The sequence below is a fragment of the Pseudophryne corroboree genome, chromosome 11, assembly GCF_028390025.1.
Source record: "Pseudophryne corroboree isolate aPseCor3 chromosome 11, aPseCor3.hap2, whole genome shotgun sequence".
In the NCBI taxonomy this organism is placed as follows: domain Eukaryota; kingdom Metazoa; phylum Chordata; class Amphibia; order Anura; family Myobatrachidae; genus Pseudophryne; species Pseudophryne corroboree.
Window position 1 is genome coordinate 292,027,409 of NC_086454.1, and position 25,466 is coordinate 292,052,874.

At 46.2% G+C, this 25,466-nt stretch overlaps 1 protein-coding gene across 2 annotated transcripts in view; it reads right to left on the minus strand.

The window, feature by feature from the left end:
• Positions 1–24,295: 24,295 nt before the first annotated feature.
• LOC134970182 (NAD(P)H dehydrogenase [quinone] 1-like) overlaps positions 24,296–25,466 on the minus strand; it is a 74,863-nt gene continuing 73,692 nt past the window's right edge. For both annotated transcript variants that reach the window (XM_063946201.1, XM_063946200.1), the window contains one exon: positions 24,296–25,011. In XM_063946201.1, the coding sequence (XP_063802271.1) occupies positions 24,700–25,011 (312 nt within the window). In that variant the 3' untranslated portion in view covers positions 24,296–24,699. The remainder of the gene's footprint in view (positions 25,012–25,466) is intronic.

The window sequence follows — 25,466 nt, forward strand, 5'->3', positions numbered from 1 at the left end:
AGCAGCCCACGGTGGGTCATTATGTGCCTCTGTTGCCACAGTTCCACTGGGGGGGGGGGGGGCAAGGAGCACCCAGAACCAGAGCCCACAGCTGCTATATTCCCCTCATAGGGATCTGTGGCTTCAGCAACACCGGCAGTGTGTTCAGTCCCAGAACCGTTACCCTCAGAAGCAGAGATGATATAACTTGCAGTATCAGGTAACACAGTACAATTGGCAGCAGCACAATACCTCTTACCCAAACCCCTGCGCAGTGTAGTCAGCAATAGCAGAGATAAAGGAGAGATATGGTGACTAAATCACAGAGAAAAATACATATTAAAGTATATCTTTGTGAAAATCCTATATCAATATAAAACCTGACGCACCAAGCCCCCTCAGGTTATAGAATATAGGGATAGCAAGTTGAGTGAAAGACACGAAATGGACACCACTCAGCTATCTAATGCACACACAGATAACCTCTGCATTGTACAAAATGTGACTATTACTAACAATAATACTGCACTGGACTAGCTTATATATATATATATAGCTATACAGTCAATAGATATAAGACTGCACAGTAAGAACTGGATGTATATCACAGGGTAATTGTACTAGAAAACCCTGACTAAATGCACTCTTTCTTAACTAGCACTGTCTAAAAAGGCAGGTAGAATACTTAAGTGTCATGTAAAGTCACAGCACTGACAACCAGGCGGCTTTACACAGGAGGATTTGCCCAAGCAGTCCCAGGAACAGTGAAGCTGAGGGATAATGGCGCGCACACACTGACAGGGAGTGAGGGAGAGACAGATATGCTGCTCCATGGCGGAAACATTTGTGGGAAATGGCGCCCTGAGGCTGGGGGAGGGGCTTCAGGTCTAAGCCTTATCCCCCTGCTGGCAAAACCACCGGGTACTGTGGGCTACTGAAAATGGTTTAGAGAGAAAACCTGACCTGCACCCATGCCCTGGTGATCTAGTGGGATCGCCTGTACTGCCACAGTGTCCACCGCCAGCGCGTCCGGCCTGCCTCCCACTGACCGCGCTGGATCGCGATAAAGACCGGGTCCCGCAAGCGGGACCCACTCACCACCTCCCGAAGCGCGGCCACGCGATCCCGGAGAGCCCCCGTCGTGTGTGCCTGACGTGAAGAAAACCGGAGCCTCCTGCTGTAGTTACCCGGCAACCAGGGCTCGGGAGTGTACAGCGCCGCTGGGGAGAGCTGGAGCTGCAGCAGTGAATGTCTTCTGACATTTACCACCGCTGCTGCCCTTGAAGTCTTCACTTTTTTCTTCAACAAAAGCTCTTCTTAGCGCTGCCTGGAGCAGCCCCTTTGTTATTTGCCTGCTTACTGCAGCACCAACTACAAAACTGAACTCCTGTGCAGGGAGGTGGGGTTATAGAGGAGGCAGCGCTGTGTATTCTGGGAACAGTCAAAGCTTTGACCCTGTTGGTGCCTCGGATCAAGATCCTACTCTACACCCCATTGTCCATCCTTGTGGAGCCCAGTGTACCCCGCAGCAGAAATAAACCGTCTAAATGTTTGCAGTCTTCTGTGTTGAACTAGTTCATGGATAAGAAAGGTGTTTCGCCACAGGCTGCTTGGGCGTGGTACTGTTTCATTCAATCAGTGAGGCAGCACTTAAACCCGTTGGAGCAGCATCAATTGTATCTAAAATCGGTGTAACAAATTGAGCCAAATATTACAGAGCTGTGAGGGTAATTCCAAGTTGATCGCAGCAGGAAAGTTTTTAGCAGTTGGGCAAAACCATGTGCACTGCAGGGGAGGCAGATATAACATGTTCAGAGAGAGATAGATTTGGGTGTGGTGAGTTCAATCTGCAATCTAATTTGCAGTGTAAAAATAAAGCAGACAGTATTTATTTACCCTGCACAGAAACAAAATAACCCACCCAAATCTAACTCTCTCTGTACATGTTATATCTGCCTCCCCTGCAGTGCACATGGTTTTGCCCAACTGCTAAAAAATTTCCTGCTGCGATCAACTTGGAATTACCCTCATTGCTCTGTAATATTTGGCTCAATGTTTTATTATTTTTTTGTTAAGTATTAGCGCAGTTGCTAGTCCTGAAGATATTATTACGGGGGAGGTAATAATAATTAAAAAGATGGAAAATAGTAGAATATACATGATAATTATACAAGGGCCACTTATATCATGAACTTTGTTTAGTGCATGTCAGTAAATTTACAGTTTCTTTGCAACCATAGCTCATGGAAGTGTCATCTACCCATGTTCTGAGTACAATCTATGATGGCAATATGTATATGAAGATAAATATCTTAATTTATGTTTGTGGTCACCTTTGTTTACCTAGTTAATGGATAAGAGAGGTGTTTCACCACAGATGACAGCAATTTAAATTAAGAAGGAAATTTAAGAGGAAAGCCAGGAGCAGAGTACTTTGTGCCCAATGGAAGTGGTCATGCTAGTTGGCCTGAAGTTCTATGCTTTGACACTTTGGGGGTCATTCCGAGTTGATCGCTCGCTAGCAACTTTTTGCAGCGCTGCGATCAGGTTAAATCTCTGCAAAACTGTGCATGCGTATGCACCGTATTGCGCAGGCACATCGTACGGGTACAAAGAGGATCAGTGCTGGGTAATAGATTTAACGAAGAATCCATTCACACAGCCGATCGCAAGGTGATTGACAGAAAGAGGGCGTTTGTGGGTGTCAACAGACCGTTTTCTGGGAGTGGCTGGAAAAACGCAGGCATTTCCAAGCATTTGCAGGGCGGGTGTCTGACGTCAATTCCTGGACCAAAAAGACTGAAGTGATCGCAGCGGCTGAGTAAGTCCAAAGCTACTCAGAAACTGCAAAAAACTGTTTTGTGCCGTTAGATGCAAAAGCGTTCGCACACTCACAATGCTAAAATACACTTCCCCATAGGCGGCGACTATCTGATCGCAGCGCTGCAAAAAATTGCTAGCGAGTGATCAACTCGGAATGACCCCCTTTAGCTCTTGCTTTGAACGCATTTCAGTTAGACTTGCATGTAAGAATTTAGGGCCTAATTCAGACCTGATCGTAGCCGTGCACAGCTACGGTCAGTTACTCAGACATGTGGGGCTAGCACAGGGCTAGTCCGCCCCGCAAGTATGGCCTTACCCCCCCCCCCCCGTCCCTCTGCACAAGTACAAAAGCATCGCACAGCGGCAATGCTTTGTACTTGACGAGTACCTCCCTACCAGCGCAGCTCCTACCCATCGCTGTCCGGGCCGCAGCCCGCCCCCCAGATGGTCCGAGCATGCCTGCGTTGCCCGGACCGCGCCCCCAAAACGGCAGCCAAGCGCCGCCGGCCCGCCCCCTCCCACTCAGCGACCGCCTCTGCCTGTCAATCAGGCAGAGGCAATCCCTGGGCTGAGATGGCCATCGGCTGTCTGGCATGCGCTGGCGCACTGCGGCACCGGCGTAGTTCATACCTGATCGGCTGCTGTGCGAAAACGCAAAGCAGCGATCAGGTCTGAATTAGGCCCATTGTGTGACCCACATACTTCTCAGCATGACCCATTACAGGAGGGCCAAAATGCTCTGCTCCTGGACTTTCCTCTTAATTTATGGTTGCCATCACCTGTGTTAAATTAGTTAATTGATAAGACAGGTGATGGCAGTCATACATTAGGGGGAAGTCCAGGTGCAGAGCAGGTTGTTTCTCCTGATATGGGTCATGTTGAGAGGTATGGACCCACCATGCCAGTAGTTATATTGTTATATATGTGACAGAGACGACTGCAATTTACATCAGGTCTGTGTCCAACCTCAAGACTACAGGGTCTATGTACTAAGCCACTGGTTGCCAAATATGGTCCTCAAGCCACTCCAGCAATCCAGGTTTTAGGGATATACCTGCTTGTGCATAGATGGTATAATCAAACTGGCTGCGGTATTAATTAAGTCTCCTGTGCCTATGTAAGGAATCCTTAGAACCTGGACTGTTGGTGTGCCTTGAGGACCACATTTGGGAACCACTATACTAAGCCTTGGAGAGAGTTAAAGTGGCTGGAGATAAAGCATACCTGCCAACAGGATCCATTCCAGGAGGGTCAAAATGCTTTTTCCTGGACTTCCCTCTGAATTTATGATTGCTGTCACCGGTAGTGTAATGCCTTTCTTATAATTAACTAATTCAACAGAGGTGATGGCAGTCATAAAATAAGAGGGACGTCCAAGAGCAGAGCATTTTGTCCCTCCTGGAAAGGGTTATGTTGGGAGGTATGGAGAAAGTACCAGCCAATCAGCTCTTAACTGCCATGGTACAGGTTGTGTTTCCGTCCATTTTAAGGGTGGGTACATAGTTAGAACAAAGGGCCAATCGTCCCGATAGTCGGACCAATTTCCTCTGGTCCAAGCCATGCAAGTACACACTGCAGGATGTAATAAACGACAGAACGATACCTCGTTTCAGCATTCATTACACTGCACAGTCCCACATATGATATCACCCAATTGGCCGTGCAGCACGGCCGACCAGAAGATGTTGCATGTGACCCACAGGAGAACGCCAATGTGTGAATACACTAGACAATTTGTTGTTCCAATACGACAAATCTTTCTTAAATCATTCTAGTATGTAGTGTACCCACCCTAAGACAGTAGAGCAATTTAAACATGCATCGGATAGACATAAGGATATCTTTACAAAGAAATAAGGATCAAATAAGCTTTGAGATAAAAATATGGTTAAAAAAAGTTGCAGACTAGATGGGCCAAGTGGTACTTATCTGCCGTCAAATTCTATATTTCTCTTACGTCCTAAAGGATACTGGGGTTCCATTTAGTACCATGGGATGTAGATGGGTCCACTAGGAGCCATGGGCACTTTAAGAATTTGATAGTGTGGGCTGGCTCCTCCCTCTATGCCCCTCCTACCAGACTCAGTTTAGAAAATGTGCCCGGAGGAGCCGGACACGCTTATGGAAGCTACTGAAGAGTTTTCTGCATTTATTTTTCTGTTTATTTTCAGGCAGGACTGGATGACACCAGCCTGCCTACTTCGTGGGACTTAAGGGGAAGGGGAATAGCCCAATCTCTTGAAGGGTTAATGGTCCCGTTCCCCGCTGACAGGACACTGAGCTCCTGAGGGAACTATTCGCAAGCCCCACCACGGCGAGCATACATTCCCGCAGCACGCCGCCACCCCTAACAGAGCCAGAAGAATGAAGAGTGGTGAGTACTAAGCCGGCGTCTCGGCTAGCAGGTCGTCGGCTATTATGGCGGCATGAGGGTACGGAGATGCACGGCTTCTAACCGGGGTAAAAAACAGCCTTAAAAATGTTTTTCTCTCAATTTTAAGCACCAGATTACCTCAGCCAGTATAGAAAAAGCGGGAAGACCGCGTGCCATTGAAGGGGCGGGGCCTTCACTATGAGCGGATCCAGCAGCTCACCAGCGCCATTTTCCCTCTGCAGTGGACACAGACGCTGACTGACAGGGACGCGCAGCTCCTCCGGAGAGACTCCAGATGGTACCAGGGGGTCATAACAGGGGGGGGAGCAATTATTAGTGTACTAAGTCCCCTATCAGGGTACTTAGTCTGCGACCCGGCTAAGCTTGGCATTAGCGATAAGGGCGCGGTGAGGGATGGCTCCAATTAACTTTGTGTCTCCCTGAAGAGCTCTTTGTGGGTTAATTGTGCTTAGCCTTTTCCAGTGTGTGTGTGTGTGTGTGTGTGTGTGTGTGTGTGTGCTGTCACATATACATTATGTCAGGGAAAGAGTGTGTTTCTTGTACAGCGGAGTGTTCCTCTTCACCAGGGGCTCACTACTGGGTACTCAGGGCAGTGCACCTTCACAGAATAGCGGGGCTGAACCGGAGTGGGTTAATTCCATTCCATTAAGGGAATGATCTCAAATATTTCTACAAAGCTATCCCGCAATGAGAAAGAGACGCAATACTTAAGACAGACGGTGGATGAGTTTATGAATAGAGTCTCAGTCCCCAAACCAGCGTCTCAATCCCCTCCCATTTGTCTGCAAAAACGATCTCTGGCCTATATCCTGCAGTCTCTGACGGGTCAGACATGGAGGGGGGTGAGGTGGATTTGGAGGGGTGGGATGCTACTCTGTCAGAGGAGAATAGAGGCTCTTATAGAGGCTATCAGAGAGGTTCTGCAAATTCCTGAGAAGGTGTCAGGAGTGTGAGGAATCTTATTTTAATGTAAAAAAGAAGTCCTCGGTCACTTTTCCTGCATCAAAGGAATTGAATACCCTGTTTGAAGAACCGTGGGTTTATCCCGATAAGAAATTTCAAATCACTAAAAGGTTGCTCTCATCTTTTCCTTTTCTCTGGAGGATAGGAAAAAATGGGAAAATCCACTGATAGGGGATGCATCAGTCTCTAGGCCAGTGATTTTTAACCTTTTTTTTACTCGCGGCACACCGAACAATATTTTAAAATTGCCAAGGCACACCATCAGTTCCCCACAGAAAAAAAACAAAACACACATTGGCCGTCACAGTAAAAAAAAATCCACACATACATTAGCCTACACAGAAAAAATAATCACATTGCTCCCCACATGAATTATTCACATTGTTCCCCCCATAAATCCATAAATCCTTATTCTCCCCACATAAATCCTATTGTTCCCCACAGGAGAACTAAATTAACAAATATTAGCCCCTACCGGTCAGCTGTCCTCCTTCCTGTCCCTCAGTGGTGGGGGTTGTTCATAGTGGAGTGCTGTGAATACTGAGCAGCGGGCGGGCGGTGTGGATGTGGGTGGGCAAGGAAAGCTGTGTATGCATGCGGGAATTGGAAGATGTGTATGCAGGCAGGTGGGCTGGCTAGGTGGTGAGACATGGCGGCCGTGACCTATGATATCACACCGCCGTGTCTTCAAGGCATAGGTCACGGCCAGAGCTCGACTGATCCTCTAAGAAGAGCCCGGGCCAAGAGTTCACTCTGAAGGAGCAGGAAGCTGCTCTGGCTCCGCGGCACACCTTGCAACTGGTCGCGACACACTAGTGTGCCACGGCACACTGGTTGAAAAAGCCTGCTCTAGGCTGTCATGAAAAGTTGTATTGCCTGACCCTGGTGCAGCCTCCCTAAAAGATACGGCTGATCGCAAAATTGAGACTACACTGAATTCCTTGTACACAGCTGCTGGGGTGGCCCAGATACCCACTATTGCATGTGCGTGTCGAAGTCGGAAAAAGAAGACAATACAAATTACACACAGACTGGCGCTTCTCGGTGGTAGCGTAAGGATGCAATTGACGTGTATGGATGCACCATGCTTCTTTACCGTACATCATGATTAGAGTCGCACGGCGTGCGTGTTCCAATGTGGTGGGTGTATATACGATAAAAGGCGCAATCACTGAGAAGCGCCATAAAGACGCGCACAGACACATTTCATACAACACATAAATTACACATAGATAAAACATGTCCAGCAACAGACTTGTATTATATGGTATTTATATAATAGAGTGTAAAACCAGATATATATGTATTATTGGAACGGAAGAAGATAAACATGAAATGCTTGGTGTCAAAATGATCAGGGGAATTAGTGTTTTTTTTATGGCAATGGTTAGATTGTAGCACATTGCAACAATTAGTTATGATTAAATGTAGGAATTTGAAGCCACAATTCTAATGAGAACAAAGGACATTCCTGAGAAAGCATGTGGGCAGGATCCCAGTGGCTAACCACTATCATGTCATCTTCAAGGCTGGACGTTGCTTGCATATGAACTGACCAATAACACATCATGAATAAGAGATCTCCCTCTCCTTGTCCAATAACAGAAGACTCAGTCCCAGACATGTACTTCCCACAATATACAATATATAAGTATTTTCTCCTCACCCAATAACTTCTGTTTGCTGTTTTTCTGTTGCTGTTTTGTTGCTGTTGAGGCACATTCTAAGATGGAGCGGACTGTGCATTGAGTAAATAGGGTGAAGTATGCTGGCTGTTAGCATTGAGCAAATAGGGTGAAGTATGCTGGCTGTGGCTGTATTTTGATCCTAATGTAACTACAACGGCTTCCTGTGTAATTGTAACACCGTAACTATATATATATATATATATATATATATATACTGTACATGTATTATATTGTATGCATACCCTTTTAATATCAAATATATACATCTCTGAGCGTTGGACCTCAGCCTATGTGTGCGAGTGCCTGTTTTCTCTTAATCGATGTAGTGTTTGCAATGTACAGCGCACTTTTATCGTATATGGTAATAAGATGCGCCTTGCGTCCGCAGCATATATTAACGCTGACATTTTAAATATTTATTAGAAATAATCAGAACTTCTCAGTGGATCACAAAAGCCATTGCTAAATGGTTAGGTAACCTAATTGAGGGGTTAGATTCCTTGTATAGGGGGGATGTATTTTTACTCCTGCAGCATATACAGGACTCTGCAAACTTTATGGCGATAGCCATAAAAGAGATTGGTTTGCTTAATGCACACACCACCACTATGGCAGTGTCAGCGCGCAGGGGCTTGGGGCTACGCCAGTGGACTGCTGATGCAGACTCCAGGAAAGGCAGAGAAAGGCCTACCATTCAAAGGAGAGGCCTTGTTTGGAGACAAACTAGACAAATGGATCTCCAAAGCTACTGTGGGTAAGTCTACGTATCTTCCTTCCACAGCTCCCCCAGCCAGGAAAGCTTATTCAGCTTCAAATTTACAGTCCTTTCTGAAAGCCAAGTTTAAGGGAAAATCCAGAGGTGCTTCTGTGGCCTCCAGAGGCGCAAGAGGTAAACCACGCAAACCAGCAACTGCAGGTGCTCAGGAACAGAACTCAGGCACTGCTTCCTCAAAGCCTTCAGCATGATGGTGGACCGCGATGCCTGTAGGACTGTCAGGTGGGAGCCCAACTAAGGGGGTAATTCAGAGTTGATCGAAGCAGCAAATTTGTTAGCAGATGGGCAAAACCATGTGCACTGCAAATGTGGCAGATATAACATTTGCAGAGAGTTAGATTTGGGTGGGTTATATTGTTGCTTTGTAGGGTAAATACTAGCTGCTTTATTTTTAAGAAAAAAAGGGAGTACACTGAGCGCTTAGGTGAGTGAAACTGCAATATGATTATCAGCAGCCTCTCGTAAAAGGGAATTGCCAATCCCTTAATACACAAAAATACCAAAAAAAAACAAGTGGCGCTTAACAATCATGTAGTATGAAACATTTAATAAAAAATGCAAATAAAATACAATGTAACAACCTCCTGGGGGTGTGATACAATGTTAAAACATCACAATAATGTTAATAAACAATGTGGTATATCTAAACACCTGGTATTTGATTAGAGCACCAGTTAGAAACGTATAATAAAGGTTCAATTACCAATGTTAACACGGGGGTCTCAGGTTTGAACAGAGAGCAATATATACACACTAGAATGTGCAACAGCAGGATGTTTTCCAAATAAATAGCTCACAGTGGCGTGCCCACAGGTTGTTACCCGTGACCCGGGTTGAAATGCGTTGTTCAGCCAATGTGAGCAAATGTTATAATAAATGGAAATATGTGCACCTGTTGTCACTGGGCAGGAGCTTTCGATTCCTGCTTCCTGGTGCTGTCCCGTTAGCCAGGGAGATGTTGAACACCAGAGCCTCAGCGATGGATGGAGAGCGGTGCTGCGGTGCACGGGGAACTTGATTTAGCCGTCCTCACCGAGACGCTGCCGCATCCGAGAGCTCCGTATCCCCCTGCACGAAGACCGACAACTGTTGGAGCAGGAGTGATGGCAAAGGTCAGGCCAAGTGCACTGACCAGTGGCCCGTCTGTCGCTCGTGCTGCCAGGCAGTGTAGAGGCGGCTGTAACTGGAGCCGTGTAGGTTGGAAGCTGCGGGCTGGGATCCCCGAGCCGCAGCAGTCAATCTGGGTTCCCGTGCACGGCTCTGGTGGGGGATAAACGTACACAGCGGTACCGATCCTCGTAGAATGTCCTGTATTCCTTAACACGTTTTAACGCCAACAGGGCGTCTTTCTCAAAAGGCAGGTATGCCTGGCAGCACGAGCGACAGACGGGCCACTGGTCAGTGCACTTGGCCTGACCTTTGCAATCACTCCGGCTCCAACAGTTGTCGGTCTCCGTGCAGGGAGATACGGAGCTCTCGGATGCGGCAGCGTCTCGGTGAGGATGGCTAAATCAAGTTCCCCGTGTACCGCAGCACCGCCCCCTGTTTAGATATACCACATTGTTTATTAACATTATTGTGATGTTTTAACATTGTATCACACCCCCGGGAGGTTGTTGCATTGTATTTTATTTGCATTTTTTATTAAATGTTTCATACTACATGATTGTTAAGCGCCACTTGTTTTTTTTTTGGTGCTTTATTTTTACACTGCAATTTAGATTTCAGTTTGAACACACCCCACCCAAATTTAACTCTCTTTGCACATGTTATATCTGCCCCCCTTCAGTGCACATGGTTTTGCCCAACTGCTAACAAATTTGCTGCTGCGATCAACTCTGAATTAGGCCCTAAAATTCTTCAGTCACATCTGTTCAAATTCGTGCTGGGATCCCTGGGTCATAGATCTTATTTCTTAGGGCTACAGACTGGAGTTCCAAGAGCTCCCTCCTCAGATTCTTCAAATCAGGCTTACCAGCTTCACAAGAGGCAAGTATAACTTTACAGCAAGCCATTCAAAAAGTGGTACAGACTCAGGTCATTGTTCCAGTTCCACCTCACCTGCACAACAAGGGGTACTATTCCAACTTGTTTGTAGTACCGAAACCGGACGGTTCGGTACGACGAATTCTGAACCTCAAGTCCTTGAAACCACACTTAAGAGTGTTCATGTTCAATATGGAGTCTCTGAGAGCAGTGTTCTCAGGTCTGGAGGAAGGGAAATATCTAGTGTCTCTGGATATCAAGGATGCGTACCTTCACATTCCGATCTAGCCGCCTCATCAGGCTTATCTACGGTTTGCACTGCAGGACTGTCACTACCAGTTCAAGGCCCTGCCATTTGGTCTCTCCATGGCACCGAGGGTGTTCACCAAAGTGATGGCAGAGATGATGTTTATACTACGCAAGCAGGGAGTGAACATAATTCCATACCTGGATGATCTTCTGATAAAGGCGCCATCCAGGAAGAGGTTGCTGGACAGCAGTGGTCTCTCAACCAAACTTCTCCAGGATCACGGGTGGATTCTGAAAATTTCGAAATCTCACCTAGAGCCAACACGGAGGCTCCGATTCCTGGAAATGATACTGGACATGGAGTCGCAGAAAGTGTTCCTTCCGTTGGAAAGGGAATTGGTAATCCAGTAAATGGTTCGGGATGTCCTGAAGCCAACCCAGATATTGGTGCATCTATGCATTCGCCTTCTGGGGAAAATGGTGGCCTCTTACGAGGTGCTTCAATACGGAAGGTTTCATGCAAGACCCTTCCAGCTCGATCTGTTGGACAAATGGTCCGGATTGCATCTTCACATGCACCAGAGGATCTGTCTGTTGCCAAAAGCCAGGATCTCCCTTCTGTGGTGGCTACAGATTTGTCACCTCGTCGAGCGTCGGAGGTTCAGAATTCAGGACTGGATCTTATTAACCACGGACGCAAGCCTCAGAGGTTGGGGAGCAGTCACCCAGGGGGTGCAGTTTCAAGGAAGATGGTCAAGTCAGGAAGTCATCCTTCCAATCAACATTCTGGAACTCAGGGCCATATACAACGCCCTTCTGCAGGCCTCTTATCTTCTTTATGATCGGGCCATTCAGGTCCAGTCAGACAATGTGACGACAGGGATGTACATAAACCGACAGGGCGGAACGAAAAGCAGATCATCAATGTCAGAGGTGTCAAGAATTATCTTCTGGGCAGAAAAAAATGCAGTGGCATTGTCACCGGTCTTCATTCCGGGAGTAGACAACTGGGAAGCAGACTTCCTCAGCAGACACGACTTGCACCCGGGGGAGTGCGGCCTTCACCCGGAAGTGTTCAGGTGCTTGACATGTCGGTGGGGATATCCACAAATCAACATGATGGCCTCTCGTCTCAACAAGAAGACCCACAGGCAGCGGCGGTAGACGCTCTGACGACTTCCTGGATCTATCAGATGGTGTACATGTTTCCTCCATTTCCTCTGATCCCAAGAATTCTCAAAAGAATAAAAAGGGAAAAGTTTCAAGCAATACTCATTGCTCTGGACTGGCCAAGAAGGGCCTGGTACGCGGACCTTCTGGAGATGCTCTTCGAAGATCCGTGGCCTCTACCTCTTTGCGAGGATCTTCTGCAACAGGGCCCGTTCGTCTATCAGGACTTACCGCGGCTACGTTTGATGGCATAGAAGTTGAACGGCTGATTCTAGCCAGAAGAGGGATCCCTAACAAAGTTATCCCGACTATGATCCAAGCCAGGAAGGTGGTAACGTCTAAACATTACCACCGTATTTCAGGGGCAAACGCAGGATTTTTAGGGGGGGGGGTCCAGATTTTTTATATATATATATATATATATAGACAGTCTGGTGCGGGCTGGCACTCTCTCCAAACGGCAATGAATGACCTAGGTGCCTCCTGAAAAAGTCTTACGACTGTATGTAGCAAGTGGAAGCAGTGGCACTCTCAGGCTTTCACACAATAAGTACAGGACACGGCGGTCTCTGCTTAAAGTTCGACGTTTCGATAATTTAATATCGTCATCAGGATAACAAGATAAGGATACACACATACAATATATACATACTCACCCCACCTCGTGCAAACCCTCACCGCGGGCGCCGGGTCCTCTGTCGACACCCCCTTGCGTCGCGCACTTCCTGTGCGCCCGGCAGCTCCCGCGGTAACCTAGCAACAGAAATAACACCTCGTGATTTACTGAGCATGGAAACATATACATTAGCCCACAGAGAGACGTCTTGACATACACCATAATGAAACACAGTCAGGGGACACTGCAATGATGAAGGATCCAATGTATAGCAACATAATCTATTAATCCACCTAGTCAAATAGCAATTATATTATAAAGCTGTATATACTGAGCAAAAAATGATGCAAAGACAAATTAGACAGTCTGACTATAAATACTAATAAATGTGGATAAAACTGATGGTATGTTGGCTAACTCACTGAGAGCCAACAGCAGTGGAGCCCAGGACATGCACCCACTCCCGGCGTGAACATCACCTAGGGTGGTGTGCATAGACTAGACCCCAGCGGTGCAGGCCATCAGGAACACACAGGGCATTTAAATAAAGCAATTCAGAGGAAGATACTCATTAAGTCCTTTGGGTGCAATTGTATTGAGCCGATGTATCCAACGTGACTCCCTCTGAAGGAGAGCTTTCCCTCTGTCTCCTCCTCTGAGTCGTTTGGGCTCTGAGTCAATTATTTTGTACCTGAGTGTCGCAAGGCCATGATTATTGAGTTTGAAATGTCTAGCAACAGGTTGGTTAAGGCCATCTTTGGCCCCCTCAAGTGCGCTACGGATGGAAGACCTGTGGAGCGCCATGCGCTCTTTAAACTGCCTAGTGGTCTTCCCAACATAGAAAAGACCACAGGGACAGCGGATGATGTACACCACATATGTACTACTGCATGTTAGTATCTGTTTAATGGCAATCCGCTCCCCCGAGTGTGGGTGGGAGAACGAGTTGCCAGGTTCCATGTAACTGCATGTGGTGCATCCAGTACACCGATAGCACCCTGGCTTCCTCGAGAGGAATGTGCTCGGACCACTGACTTTTCTACCTGAAATGTCATTCTTGACTAACCAGTCCTTGAGGTTTCGATTTCTGGTATAGCTGGCCATTATTCTGGAATTGCTCAGCATCGAAAGGTCTGGATCGGAAGTAACCACAGTCCAAAGATTTTTCGTCGCTTTGGTAATAGCGGTACTGGCAGGGTTGAACCGTTGTACGAATGGAATAATGTCCTTCCGTTGTTTGTTTTTTTTGATTGCTGGAACCAGGGTATCTGAACGGGGAATGGCCAGTGCCTTGCTCTTAGCTTTTAACAAGTTATTGTAATCATATCCTCTCAATACAAATTGTTTGATCATAGTGTCAATTTCTTTATTGGTCTCGGATAAATCGTCGGAGATACGGTGGATTCTTAGGAACTGGGAAAACGGAAGACCATTCTTTGTGGCAGCTGGATGTTGGCTCCTTCCATGCAAGATAGTATTTCTATCTGTGTCCTTTTTGTAGAGCCCAGTGTAAAGTCTACCATTTGAAATGGAGATCTTAACATCTAAATAGTTCACAGATTGTGTGCTCATTTGATAGGTGAATCTAATGGTACCTTCCATGGAGTTGACCTCTGTCATTAAATCAGAGAATTCCGCTTCTGTTCCTGTCCAAATTAGTAGCAGGTCATCAATATAGCGTGTAAAGAATAAAATCTTTTTTGCCACGTTGTTATCACTGAAGAATGCCTGTTGTTCGACCTCAAACATATACGTGTTCGCAAATGCTGGTGCCACGCAAGACTCCATCGCACAGCCCTGCTGCTGGACATACCAACGTGAATCAAAGAGAAAGTAATTCCTTTTAAGGGTTAATTCCAATAGTTTCAGGAAGAAAGACACATCCGGACCTGTATAGATAGGGCTAATTTGTCTTTGCATCATTTTTTGCTCAGTATATACAGCTTTATAATATAATTGCTATTTGACTAGGTGGATTAATAGATTATGTTGCTATACATTGGATCCTTCATCATTGCAGTGTCCCCTGACTGTGTTTCATTATGGTGTATGTCAAGACGTCTCTCTGTGGGCTAATGTATATGTTTCCATGCTCAGTAAATCACGAGGTGTTATTTCTGTTGCTAGGTTACCGCGGGAGCTGCCGGGCGCACAGGAAGTGCGCGACGCAAGGGGGTGTCGACAGAGGACCCGGCGCCCGCGGTGAGGGTTTGCACGAGGTGGGGTGAGTATGTATATATTGTATGTGTGTATCCTTATCTTGTTATCCTGATGACGATATTAAATTATCGAAACGTCGAACTTTAAGCAGAGACCGCCGTGTCCTGTACTTATTGTGTGAAAGCCTGAGAGTGCCACTGCTTCCACTTGCTACATACAGTCGTAAGACTTTTTCAGGAGGCACCTAGGTCATTCATTGCCGTTTGGAGAGAGTGCCAGCCCGCACCAGACTGTCTATTGGTATAATCAAGATACAGGACGTCGCTGACAGACTGTTACTTGACATACCGTTTGGCAAGGCACCGCCTGCCTGTGGATTTATATCTCATCGTCCTCTTTGTGCATACTTGCACTTATTGTTTTTAGCCTGCAGCTATGCAGGACAATACTGGCATTAGAAACATTACATTGCCCGCTGGAGAAACCTGGAGCTTCTCTGATGCAGATGCTGAGTCCATACGCTTCACAGAACGTTTTGATCCATCTGCGAAGAACGAGTCTGCAGAACAACTGTATATCCAACTACTGAGACTGTCTAAAAAGGAAGTTGACTTCCATTTGCACGGAGTCACCCTTTCGGAGTACCACCGGAGCGGCCAAATCCCTAGGGGCTTTAGAATCAGAAATACCCCTACAATAGGAAAATTTAACATAGAATTTTGCCGCAGGTGGGCTGCCATCTTAAATAAGTGCAGTCTTGATCTTATATTGTTGGTGATTTCAGAAGCATCAAGAGAACTGAAAGAGATCAAACTCAAGAAAGTAGAATTTGAAACACTACACCTTCCGACTCTACAGCAGGACTCCAACACAGACTGGCTGACTAAATTGAACACACAAGTTGAATCGTACCGCAGAGACTTAATTAAATTTAAGTCCAATAAATTAGCACTGGTTCAAAAGGATTACGCAGAGGGCAAAGTCTATCCTTGGGCAGCATTCCCTGGGCATAAGAGGGACTACAGACCAAGACAGCGGCGATTCAGGAAATTCGCTGGTGACACGGAGACGTCGAGTGGAGGTCAGTCATCACAGAGTGAGGGAGAGACATCAAACAAAATTAATACTGGTAAGCCCCCTTTAGGGGTAAGCACTCGCGCACAGCGAGAGGCCACAGGAGACCTGCTACCAGAAGAGGACGACAGTGGCAAAGGATCCTCAAAACAAAAAAAGAAGAAAACCACAGTGAAGAAATGATCTTCAATTTATCCAGCAGGTCCCTGAACATGGAAGAAAAGAGCCTGCTAAACAAAGGCCTCACCTTTATACCTACCACCAAATTCGACGACTTCCAGTGGAAACTGGACTCCTACCGTTTCAATAGAAAATTAAGACTATGAGAGCATTTTGGGGAGACGGAGGAAATCAGCCTCAAACCAATGACCCCACTACATAAGATCAAAAACAAATCAACATTTGACCCCATCAGTATGAATCCATCTCTACGCTGCTTCAACCGCTCTTTGGACAAAGCCGCTAAGGAGGTAGTTCAGTCGCTGAAACCATCCAGACCAAACATGTCTCAGTCCGAATGGGCAACCTTGAAAAATCTAAGTAGGGATGACAGTATTGTTATCCGCCCCGCAGACAAGGGGGGCGGGATTGTCATACAGGATCTCCAGATGTACAAAAATGAAATCTACCGTCAACTGGAGGATATTACAGTATACATGGAATTGACAGCTGACCCTACATTAAGATTCAATCAGGAACTGAGAACAGTCTTGCAGCAAGCAACCTCTGATGGGATGATCACAAACTCTCTCATGCAATCATTGATACAAGAAAACCCGGTGGCCCCGGTTTTATATACCTTGCCGAAAATACACAAAAACCCAGTGGCTCCGCCTGGTCGCCCCATCATCTCGGCGAGAGAGTCTATTTATTACAAAGTCTCCCAATACCTCGATATGTTCCTTCAGCCTGTAGTCCAAGCACAAAGGACCTACTTAAAGGACACGACCACATTAATTACCCGGCTACAGAACCTACCAGTACTACCTCCAGATGCCTTTTTATGTACCCTGGACATTGTCAGCTTGTACACCAATATTCCCCACTCAGGGGGTTTGGAAGCAGTCTTTCGGCTTCTATCAACTAGCCCTATCTATACAGGTCCGGATGTGTCTTTCTTCCTGAAACTATTGGAATTAACCCTTAAAAGGAATTACTTTCTCTTTGATTCACGTTGGTATGTCCAGCAGCAGGGCTGTGCGATGGGGTCTTGCGTGGCACCAGCATTTGCGAACACGTATATGTTTGAGGTCGAACAACAGGCATTCTTCAGTGATAACAACGTGGCAAAAAAGATTTTATTCTTTACACGCTATATTGATGACCTGCTACTAATTTGGACAGGAACAGAAGCGGAATTCTCTGATTTAATGACAGAGGTCAACTCCATGGAAGGTACCATTAGATTCACCTATCAAATGAGCACACAATCTGTGAACTATTTAGATGTTAAGATCTCCATTTCAAATGGTAGACTTTACACTGGGCTCTACAAAAAGGACACAGATAGAAATACTATCTTGCATGGAAGGAGCCAACATCCAGCTGCCACAAAGAATGGTCTTCCGTTTTCCCAGTTCCTAAGAATCCACCGTATCTCCGACGATTTATCCGAGACCAATAAAGAAATTGACACTATGATCAAACAATTTGTATTGAGAGGATATGATTACAATAACTTGTTAAAAGCTAAGAGCAAGGCACTGGCCATTCCCCGTTCAGATACCCTGGTTCCAGCAATCAAAAAAAACAAACAACGGAAGGACATTATTCCATTCGTACAACGGTTCAACCCTGCCAGTACCGCTATTACCAAAGCGACGAAAAATCTTTGGACTGTGGTTACTTCCGATCCAGACCTTTCGATGCTGAGCAATTCCAGAATAATGGCCAGCTATACCAGAAATCGAAACCTCAAGGACTGGTTAGTCAAGAATGACATTTCAGGTAGAAAAGTCAGTGGTCCGAGCACATTCCTCTCGAGGAAGCCAGGGTGCTATCGGTGTACTGGATGCACCACATGCAGTTACATGGAACCTGGCAACTCGTTCTCCCACCCACACTCGGGGGAGCGGATTGCCATTAAACAGATACTAACATGCAGTAGTACATATGTGGTGTACATCATCCGCTGTCCCTGTGGTCTTTTCTATGTTGGGAAGACCACTAGGCAGTTTAAAGAGCGCATGGCGCTCCACAGGTCTTCCATCCGTAGCGCACTTGAGGGGGCCAAAGGTGGCCTTAACCAACCTGTTGCTAGACATTTCAAACTCAATAATCATGGCCTTGCGACACTCAGGTACAAAATAATTGACTCAGAGCCCAAACGACTCAGAGGAGGAGACAGAGGGAAAGCTCTCCTTCAGAGGGAGTCACGTTGGATACATCGGCTCAATACAATTGCACCCAAAGGACTTAATGAGTATCTTCCTCTGAATTGCTTTATTTAAATGCCCTGTGTGTTCCTGATGGCCTGCACCGCTGGGGTCTAGTCTATGCACACCACCCTAGGTGATGTTCACGCCGGGAGTGGGTGCATGTCCTGGGCTCCACTGCTGTTGGCTCTCAGTGAGTTAGCCAACATACCATCAGTTTTATCCACATTTATTAGTATTTATAGTCAGACTGTCTAATTTGTCTTTGCATCATTTTTTGCTCAGTATATACAGCTTTATAATATAATTGCTATTTGACTAGGTGGATTAATAGATTATGTTGCTATACATTGGATCCTTCATCATTGCAGTGTCCCCTGACTGTGTTTCATTATGGTGTATGTCAAGACGTCTCTCTGTGGGCTAATGTATATGTTTCCATGCTCAGTAAATCACGAGGTGTTATTTCTGTTGCTAGGTTACCGCGGGAGCTGCCGGGCGCACAGGAAGTGCGCGACGCAAGGGGGTGTCGACAGAGGACCCGGCGCCAGCGGTGAGGGTTTGCACGAGGTGGGGTGAGTATGTATATATTGTATGTGTGTATCCTTATCTTGTTATCCTGATGACGATATTAAATTATCGAAACGTCGAACTTTAAGCAGAGACCGCCGTGTCCTGTACTTATTGTGTGAAAGCCTGAGAGTGCCACTGCTTCCACTTGCTATATATATATAGATATATATATATATATATATATATAGATATAAATATATATATATATAAATATATATATATATATATATATATAAATATATATATATATATATATATATATATATATATATATATATATAGATGGATAGATAGATAGATATATAATGTGTGTGTACACGGAATTCCACCCCCTTACAGTCCCGACAGTCGGAATGACGACTAACAGGGACTATTTCCACTCATGGGTGTCCATGCCACAAATAGAGTGGGAATATAACCTGCTGCGAGCGGTCTCCTGACCGCCGGTCACGCATACCAAACCCATGTTGACACATAGACAGATATATATATCTCCATATCACAGAGCGAGAGAGATGGGGGCATGGAGAAAGAGAAAGAGACCTGGGGGGAGGGGAGAGAGGGAGGCTTGAGGACAGAGAGGGCCATGGGGAAAGATACCAGTTTACCAGTGTAGGCAGAACTGGCAACAGACAGTTCTTATAAAGCAGGGTGTGCGAAAGGGCTCTCCCGGGCTGCAGATCCGGGATTCCTCCTGACAAGACCGCTGCTACATCCTTTGTTTTCTCCACCCGGCGGTGTATAGGAGCAGGGTTGTTAGGTGTAGCACGTTTGTTACCCCTGGTGTGTCCCTTTCTAGCTGCTGGCTGAGGATGGGCTAGTTGGAGGGCATTAGACTTTCCTTCTGTTCCAGTAATATTCCCCTCTTTAAGTGCTGGGTAGGGTTTCCCCAAAATGCGTGAAGTCCCTGACTGCCTTAACTGGGCGCTTGGTCCCTAAACAGTAGCGAATGCAGGATGATGGCAGCAAAGGAAGAGGCTGACTGTTAATATGGGCTGAAAGGTTAGTGACAGGAGAAGCATGGGGGCAAGCCGGAATGATAGCTGGGTATGAGGAGAGGAGAAGATGGTTACTACCTGTCAGCCACTGGCGTTCTGTCTTCTCTGTCCTGTCTGAGCAGCGCTCCGGACTCGTGCTGGGATGCGGCTCCGTCTCTCGCCTTCTCCCTCTGTGGAGGTTGTTTGACTGCCACTCCAGTTCCCGCACCAGGTACCTTCAGCTGACAGGGTCTCTCCCGTTGTCCTAGGCGCCCACAGTACACTTGCCGCCGGGTCCTCTCTTGACCTGGTGCGGCACCCACTGCCTCAGTTCTCACAGCAGCGCATTTCTTTCCGGGCATAGCCGCGACTCTATTGCCGCCTGGAGCTCTCCCTCTCCACTGCTGTACACTGCTCACTGCTCTATCTGCCGCCTTAGAGGAGATGTGCACTGCATTCAAGCAGACACAGCTGCCGGAGCTCCTCAATTAAAAAAGAAAAAGCTACAGTAATATCGGTCAGCTTCACTGATATATCGGTGGGCGGGGGGGGGGGGGGGGGGGGGGGGTGTTTCTGGGCACTCGGTACCCCCCCCCCCCCGCGAGCGCGGATGGTATTTGGAAGAAATACATCACTTGGTGGGAGAGCAGAACTTATTCTGCAGTGGAATTTCACCTGGTTTCCTGCTTTTTCTGCAGGCAGGTGTGGAAGTGGGCCTACGTCTGGGTTCCGTAGAAGTCCAGATTTCAGCCTTGTCCATTTTCTTTAAAAAACAATTGGCTTCTCTCCCTGAAGTCCAGACGTTTTTGAGAGGAGTTCTGTGCATCCAATCTCCCTTTTGTGCCTCCCACGGCGCCTTGGGATCTTAATTTGGTGCTGCAGTTCCTCCAATCGGACTGGTTTGAACTAGTGATGTGCACCGGAAATTTTTCGGGTTTTGTGCTTTGGTTTTGGATTCGGACGCGTTTTGGCAAAACCTCCCTGAATTTTTTTTGTCGGATTCGGGTGTGTTTTGGATTAGTTTTTTTTTACAAAAAACCCTCAAAAACAGCTTAAATCATAGAATTTGGGGGTCATTTTGATCCCATAGTATTATTAACCTCTATAACCATAATTTCCACTCATTTCCAGTCTATTCTGAACACCTCACACCTCACAATATTATTTTTAGTCCTAAAATTTGCACCGAGGTCGCTGGATGACTAAGCTAAGCGATCCAAGTGGCCGACACAAACACCTGGCCCATCTAGGAGTGGAACTGCAGTGTCAGACAGGATGGCCGATTTAAAAAATAATCCCCAAACAGCACATGATGCAAAGAAAAAAAGAGGTGCACCAAGGTCGCTGGATGGCTAAGCTAAGCGATCCAAGTGGCCGACACAAACACCTGGCCCACCTAGGAGTGGCACTGCAGTTTTCTAGCGAGAGGATGGGTGCTTCCATCCTCATGTGAATCTGAACCACTAGCCATGAACATAGGCCAGGGCCTCAGCCGTTCCTTGCCACTCCGTGTCGTAAATGGCATATTGGCAAGTTTACGCTTCTCATCAGATGCTTTTAATTTTGATTTTTGGGTCATTTTACTGAACTTTTGTAGTATACTTGATGACACAGAGGTAGAGCAATGGACTACTGTACCGTACTGCTAAATATATACTGGTGGTCAGCAAAATTCTGCACTCTATATGGAGTAGTGATGAGCGGGTTCGGTTCCTCGAAATCCGAACCCCCCCGAACGAATACGAATCTCGCGAGAATTCGACAGCGGGATGATGACGTTCGGGCGCGTTCGGGTTAACCGAGCAAGGCGGGAAGATCCGAGTCTGCCTCGGACCCGTGTAAAATGGGTGAAGTTTGGGGGGGGTTCGGATTTCGAGGAACCGAACCCGCTCATCACTAGTTTGAACCATTACAGGAGGTGGATGTAAAATATCTTACATGGAAGACTGTCACACTTTTGGCCTTGGTTCAGCAAGACGTATGTTGGAGCTGAGGGCTTTGGGGGGTCATTCCGAGTTGATTGCACGCTGACGATTTTTGCAGCGCAGCGATTAGGTAAAAAAAACTGCAAAACTGCGCATGCGTATGCACCGCAATGTGCACGCGTGTTGCATGGGTACAAACAGCATCGTTGCTGTGCACTGCTTCTAGCGACGATTCCATTCGCACAGCCCATCGCAAGGAGATTGACAGGAAGAGGGCGTTTATGGGTGTCAACTGACCATTTTCTGGGAGTAGTAGTTAAAACGCAGGCGTGTCCAAGCGTTTGCAGGGCGGGAAACCGACATTAATTCCGGGACTTCCGTCGCTGGAATCATCGCACAGGATAAGTAACTACAGGGCTGGTCTTGTTTTGCACAAAAAATTTTTGTACCGCTCGGCTGCACATGCGATCGCACACCTGCAAAGCTAAAATACACTCCCCCTGGTTATAACCGACACTTCCGCTACTTCAAAGTCTTTGGATGTTGTGAGGGCTTTGAAGGTATACGTAAAGAGGACGGCTTGTCACAGGAAATCCGACTCGCTGTTCGTTCTATATGATCCCAATAAATCTGGGTGTCCTGCTTCAAAGCAGGCAATTGCACGCTGGATCAGGCTCACTATCCAGCATGCTTATTCTACGGCAGGTTTGCCAGTTCCAAAATCTGTACAGGCCCACTCTACTAGGTCGGTGGGTTCTTCCTGGGCGGCTGCCCGGGGTTTCTCAGCTTTACAGCTTTGCTGAGCGCTACTTGGTCAGGTTCGAACACGTTTGCTAAGTTCTACAAGTTCGATACTTTGGCCTCTGAGGACCTTCAGTTTGGTCAATCAGTTCTGCAGGAACCTCAGCACTCTCTCACCAGGTTTGGGAGCTTTGGTACATCCCCATGGTACTAAATGGAACCCCAGTATCCTCTAGGACGTAAGAGAAAATAGGATTTTAATTACCTACAGGTAAATCCTTTTCTTGTAGTCCGTAGAGGATACTGGACGCCCGCCCGGTGCTTCGTTCTTCCTGCACTGTTACTTGATTAAGTATTGTTGGTTCAGCTGTTGCTGTTCCTGTTTAAAGTTGGATTAGCATAGCTTTCCTCTGTTTGTGTGTGCTGGTTCGGAATCTCACCACTATCTTTATCCTCTCAAAGTATGTCCGTCTCTTCGGGCACAGTTTCCTAGACTGAGTCTGGTAGTAGGAGCATAGAGGGAGGAGCCAGCCCACACTATCAAATTCTTAAAGTGCCCATGGCTCCTAGTGGACCCATCTATACCCCATGGTACTAAATGGAACCCCAGTATCCTCTATGAGAAAAGGCTTTACCAGTAGGTAATTAAAATCTTATTTTCTAAACCCGATGGTGTGCATACATTGCCGATTCTATGGCACATGTCCAGAATGAGTCCTGCATCATCACACACAGTACCCACTGGGCTGAAGACATTTGGGAGCAAGGTGAGGAAGGTGCCAACCTCAGTTTGTGGAAGTACCAAGGCCAGGGTTTGCGCCTTCCGATGCATACTTCCTGGCTGCAAGGGCCAGTCTGAGTAACCGGGTTAGATGGCCAATGGTCTTGCAGATGGTCCAATGCTGCATCTTAGGAAGCAGCACTTGAACCTGTGATGCTGTCTTTTCCCCTCAGGCGCCTCCTGCGTCGAAAGACTGAGCAGCATGTGAACTGCATCCATCTCTAAGTCAGGCCCATGAACACCACAAAGACAAGAGGCTGACTTACTCATATCAACATTTATTGATATTGCTTTAAAAGTTTGCAGACTTCAGCGTATATTAGACTTCATAAAGTTCAACTCTTCGTCTTCATGTTTAATTGCCTATTGTCATTATAGTCTTCTACGGTCTACCCATTAGTCTGCATTTATACTTTTTTGAGTAAAAACTTTTATGACATATAAAAAAGCAAGTGACAAACTCAGGAATGTACATACGTAATTATTGTGCTTTCTCCACAAATATAGGGAATGTGAGGCTTGTTTACATGTTTACACTACCAGTCACTGTTATATTGTTGAAGGAAAGGATGTCTCTAGAAAGGTATTACAGGTTGAGTATCCCATATCCAAATATTCCGAAATACGGACTTTTTTGAGTGAGAGTGAGATAGTGAAACCTTTGTTTTTTGATGGCTCAATGTACACAAATTTTGTTTAATACACAAAGTTATTAAAAAATATTGTATTAAATGACCTTCAGGCTGTGTATACAAGGTGTATATGAAACGTAAATGAATTGTGTAAATGTACACACACTTTGTTTAATGCACAAAGTTATAAAAAATACTCGTTAAAATGACCTTCAGGCTGTGTGTATAAGGTGTATATGTAACATAAATGCATTCTGTGCTTAGACTTAGGACCCATCACCATGATATCTCATTATGGTATGCAATTATTCCAATATACGGAAAAATCCGATATCCAAAATACCTCTGGTCCCAAACATTTTGGATAAGGGGTACTCAACCTGTAGTATAAATCATTAAAGTCAAATTCCCACTTAGAAAAATATTTTTAATTAAATGTTCAAAACAACATTTTGAATTTTACATATTTTCAAGTTAAATATATTTGTTAAATTTTCCTGTCTGGCTTCTATAATATAATGATTATTCTGCTCGCTTAGGCTGAGTACACGCTATGCGTTTGTACAGATGACAAGTGATATATGTACACCTGTTTGTGTGTACACCCAATATATCTATAAACAGCATCGTTCCAAGACCTATCACGGCGGCTGTGCAGCCGAGCACATGGTGATATAGCTTGCAGATATACCGGTACATCTGCCTGTGTGTACGGGCAACCCACCGACAATGACGTCACTATGGGTTCCTGTGGCCAGGCATGGTCTCTTTGCTGACAAGGGCAATCTGCCCCACATAAACACTTTGCTAAACAGTCTCACAATCGGGTGCCTTCAGCCTTCAACTGGCTGTCGGGTGGCAGCGGCTTGCCCATGTTCTGTCCTACAGTTGGACCATACTTGTTTTCGGACCTGGCCTCCTCCACGTCTTTCTTCATCTGGAATCCATTGGCCATGCCTTCAAAGTCCTGGACAGGAAGGAATTTGATGGTTTTCTCATCCCAGACAGTCTCAAGTCGCTTCTCCCAGCTCTTCAGCATCCCAGTGCGAGCTTCCTGAGGTAAGCGAGCCACAGAATATGTGATTTGAGGTTCCAGGACTTGGAACCCACAGAAATTCAGAATCCCGTTCTGCAAATACACAAATCATATGAGTTAACTCCTTTGGTAACCTAATAAAATGATGTACAGGGTATTTATACACAAATAGTGGGGAGCCCATGGAATGTAAATATATGCAGTGCGAACAGGCAACCTGAAAGCTCTGTTCTATGGTGAGGAGCCAGACCCTTAAAATGGGATATGTACTGCCACACTGTGCTCACATTAGCATCCATTGTCCATGTTTTTTAATTTTTTTTGGGGAAATCCCCTTTTCTCAGTAACAGATTACACTGGAGCAGACCGCAAATAATAAAAGGAGGGAGAGAGGCTGGAGAGCCATAGTTGAATGGTTACGCCTGATACATCATCGTGGGATGCTGTCAAGATGGTGGCTGTCAGGATCCCAGCAGCCGAAATATTGATGCTAGAATCCCGACACCCATTGGAGTCCTCATGCCGGAACTCCGAAGGGGCAGTAGACA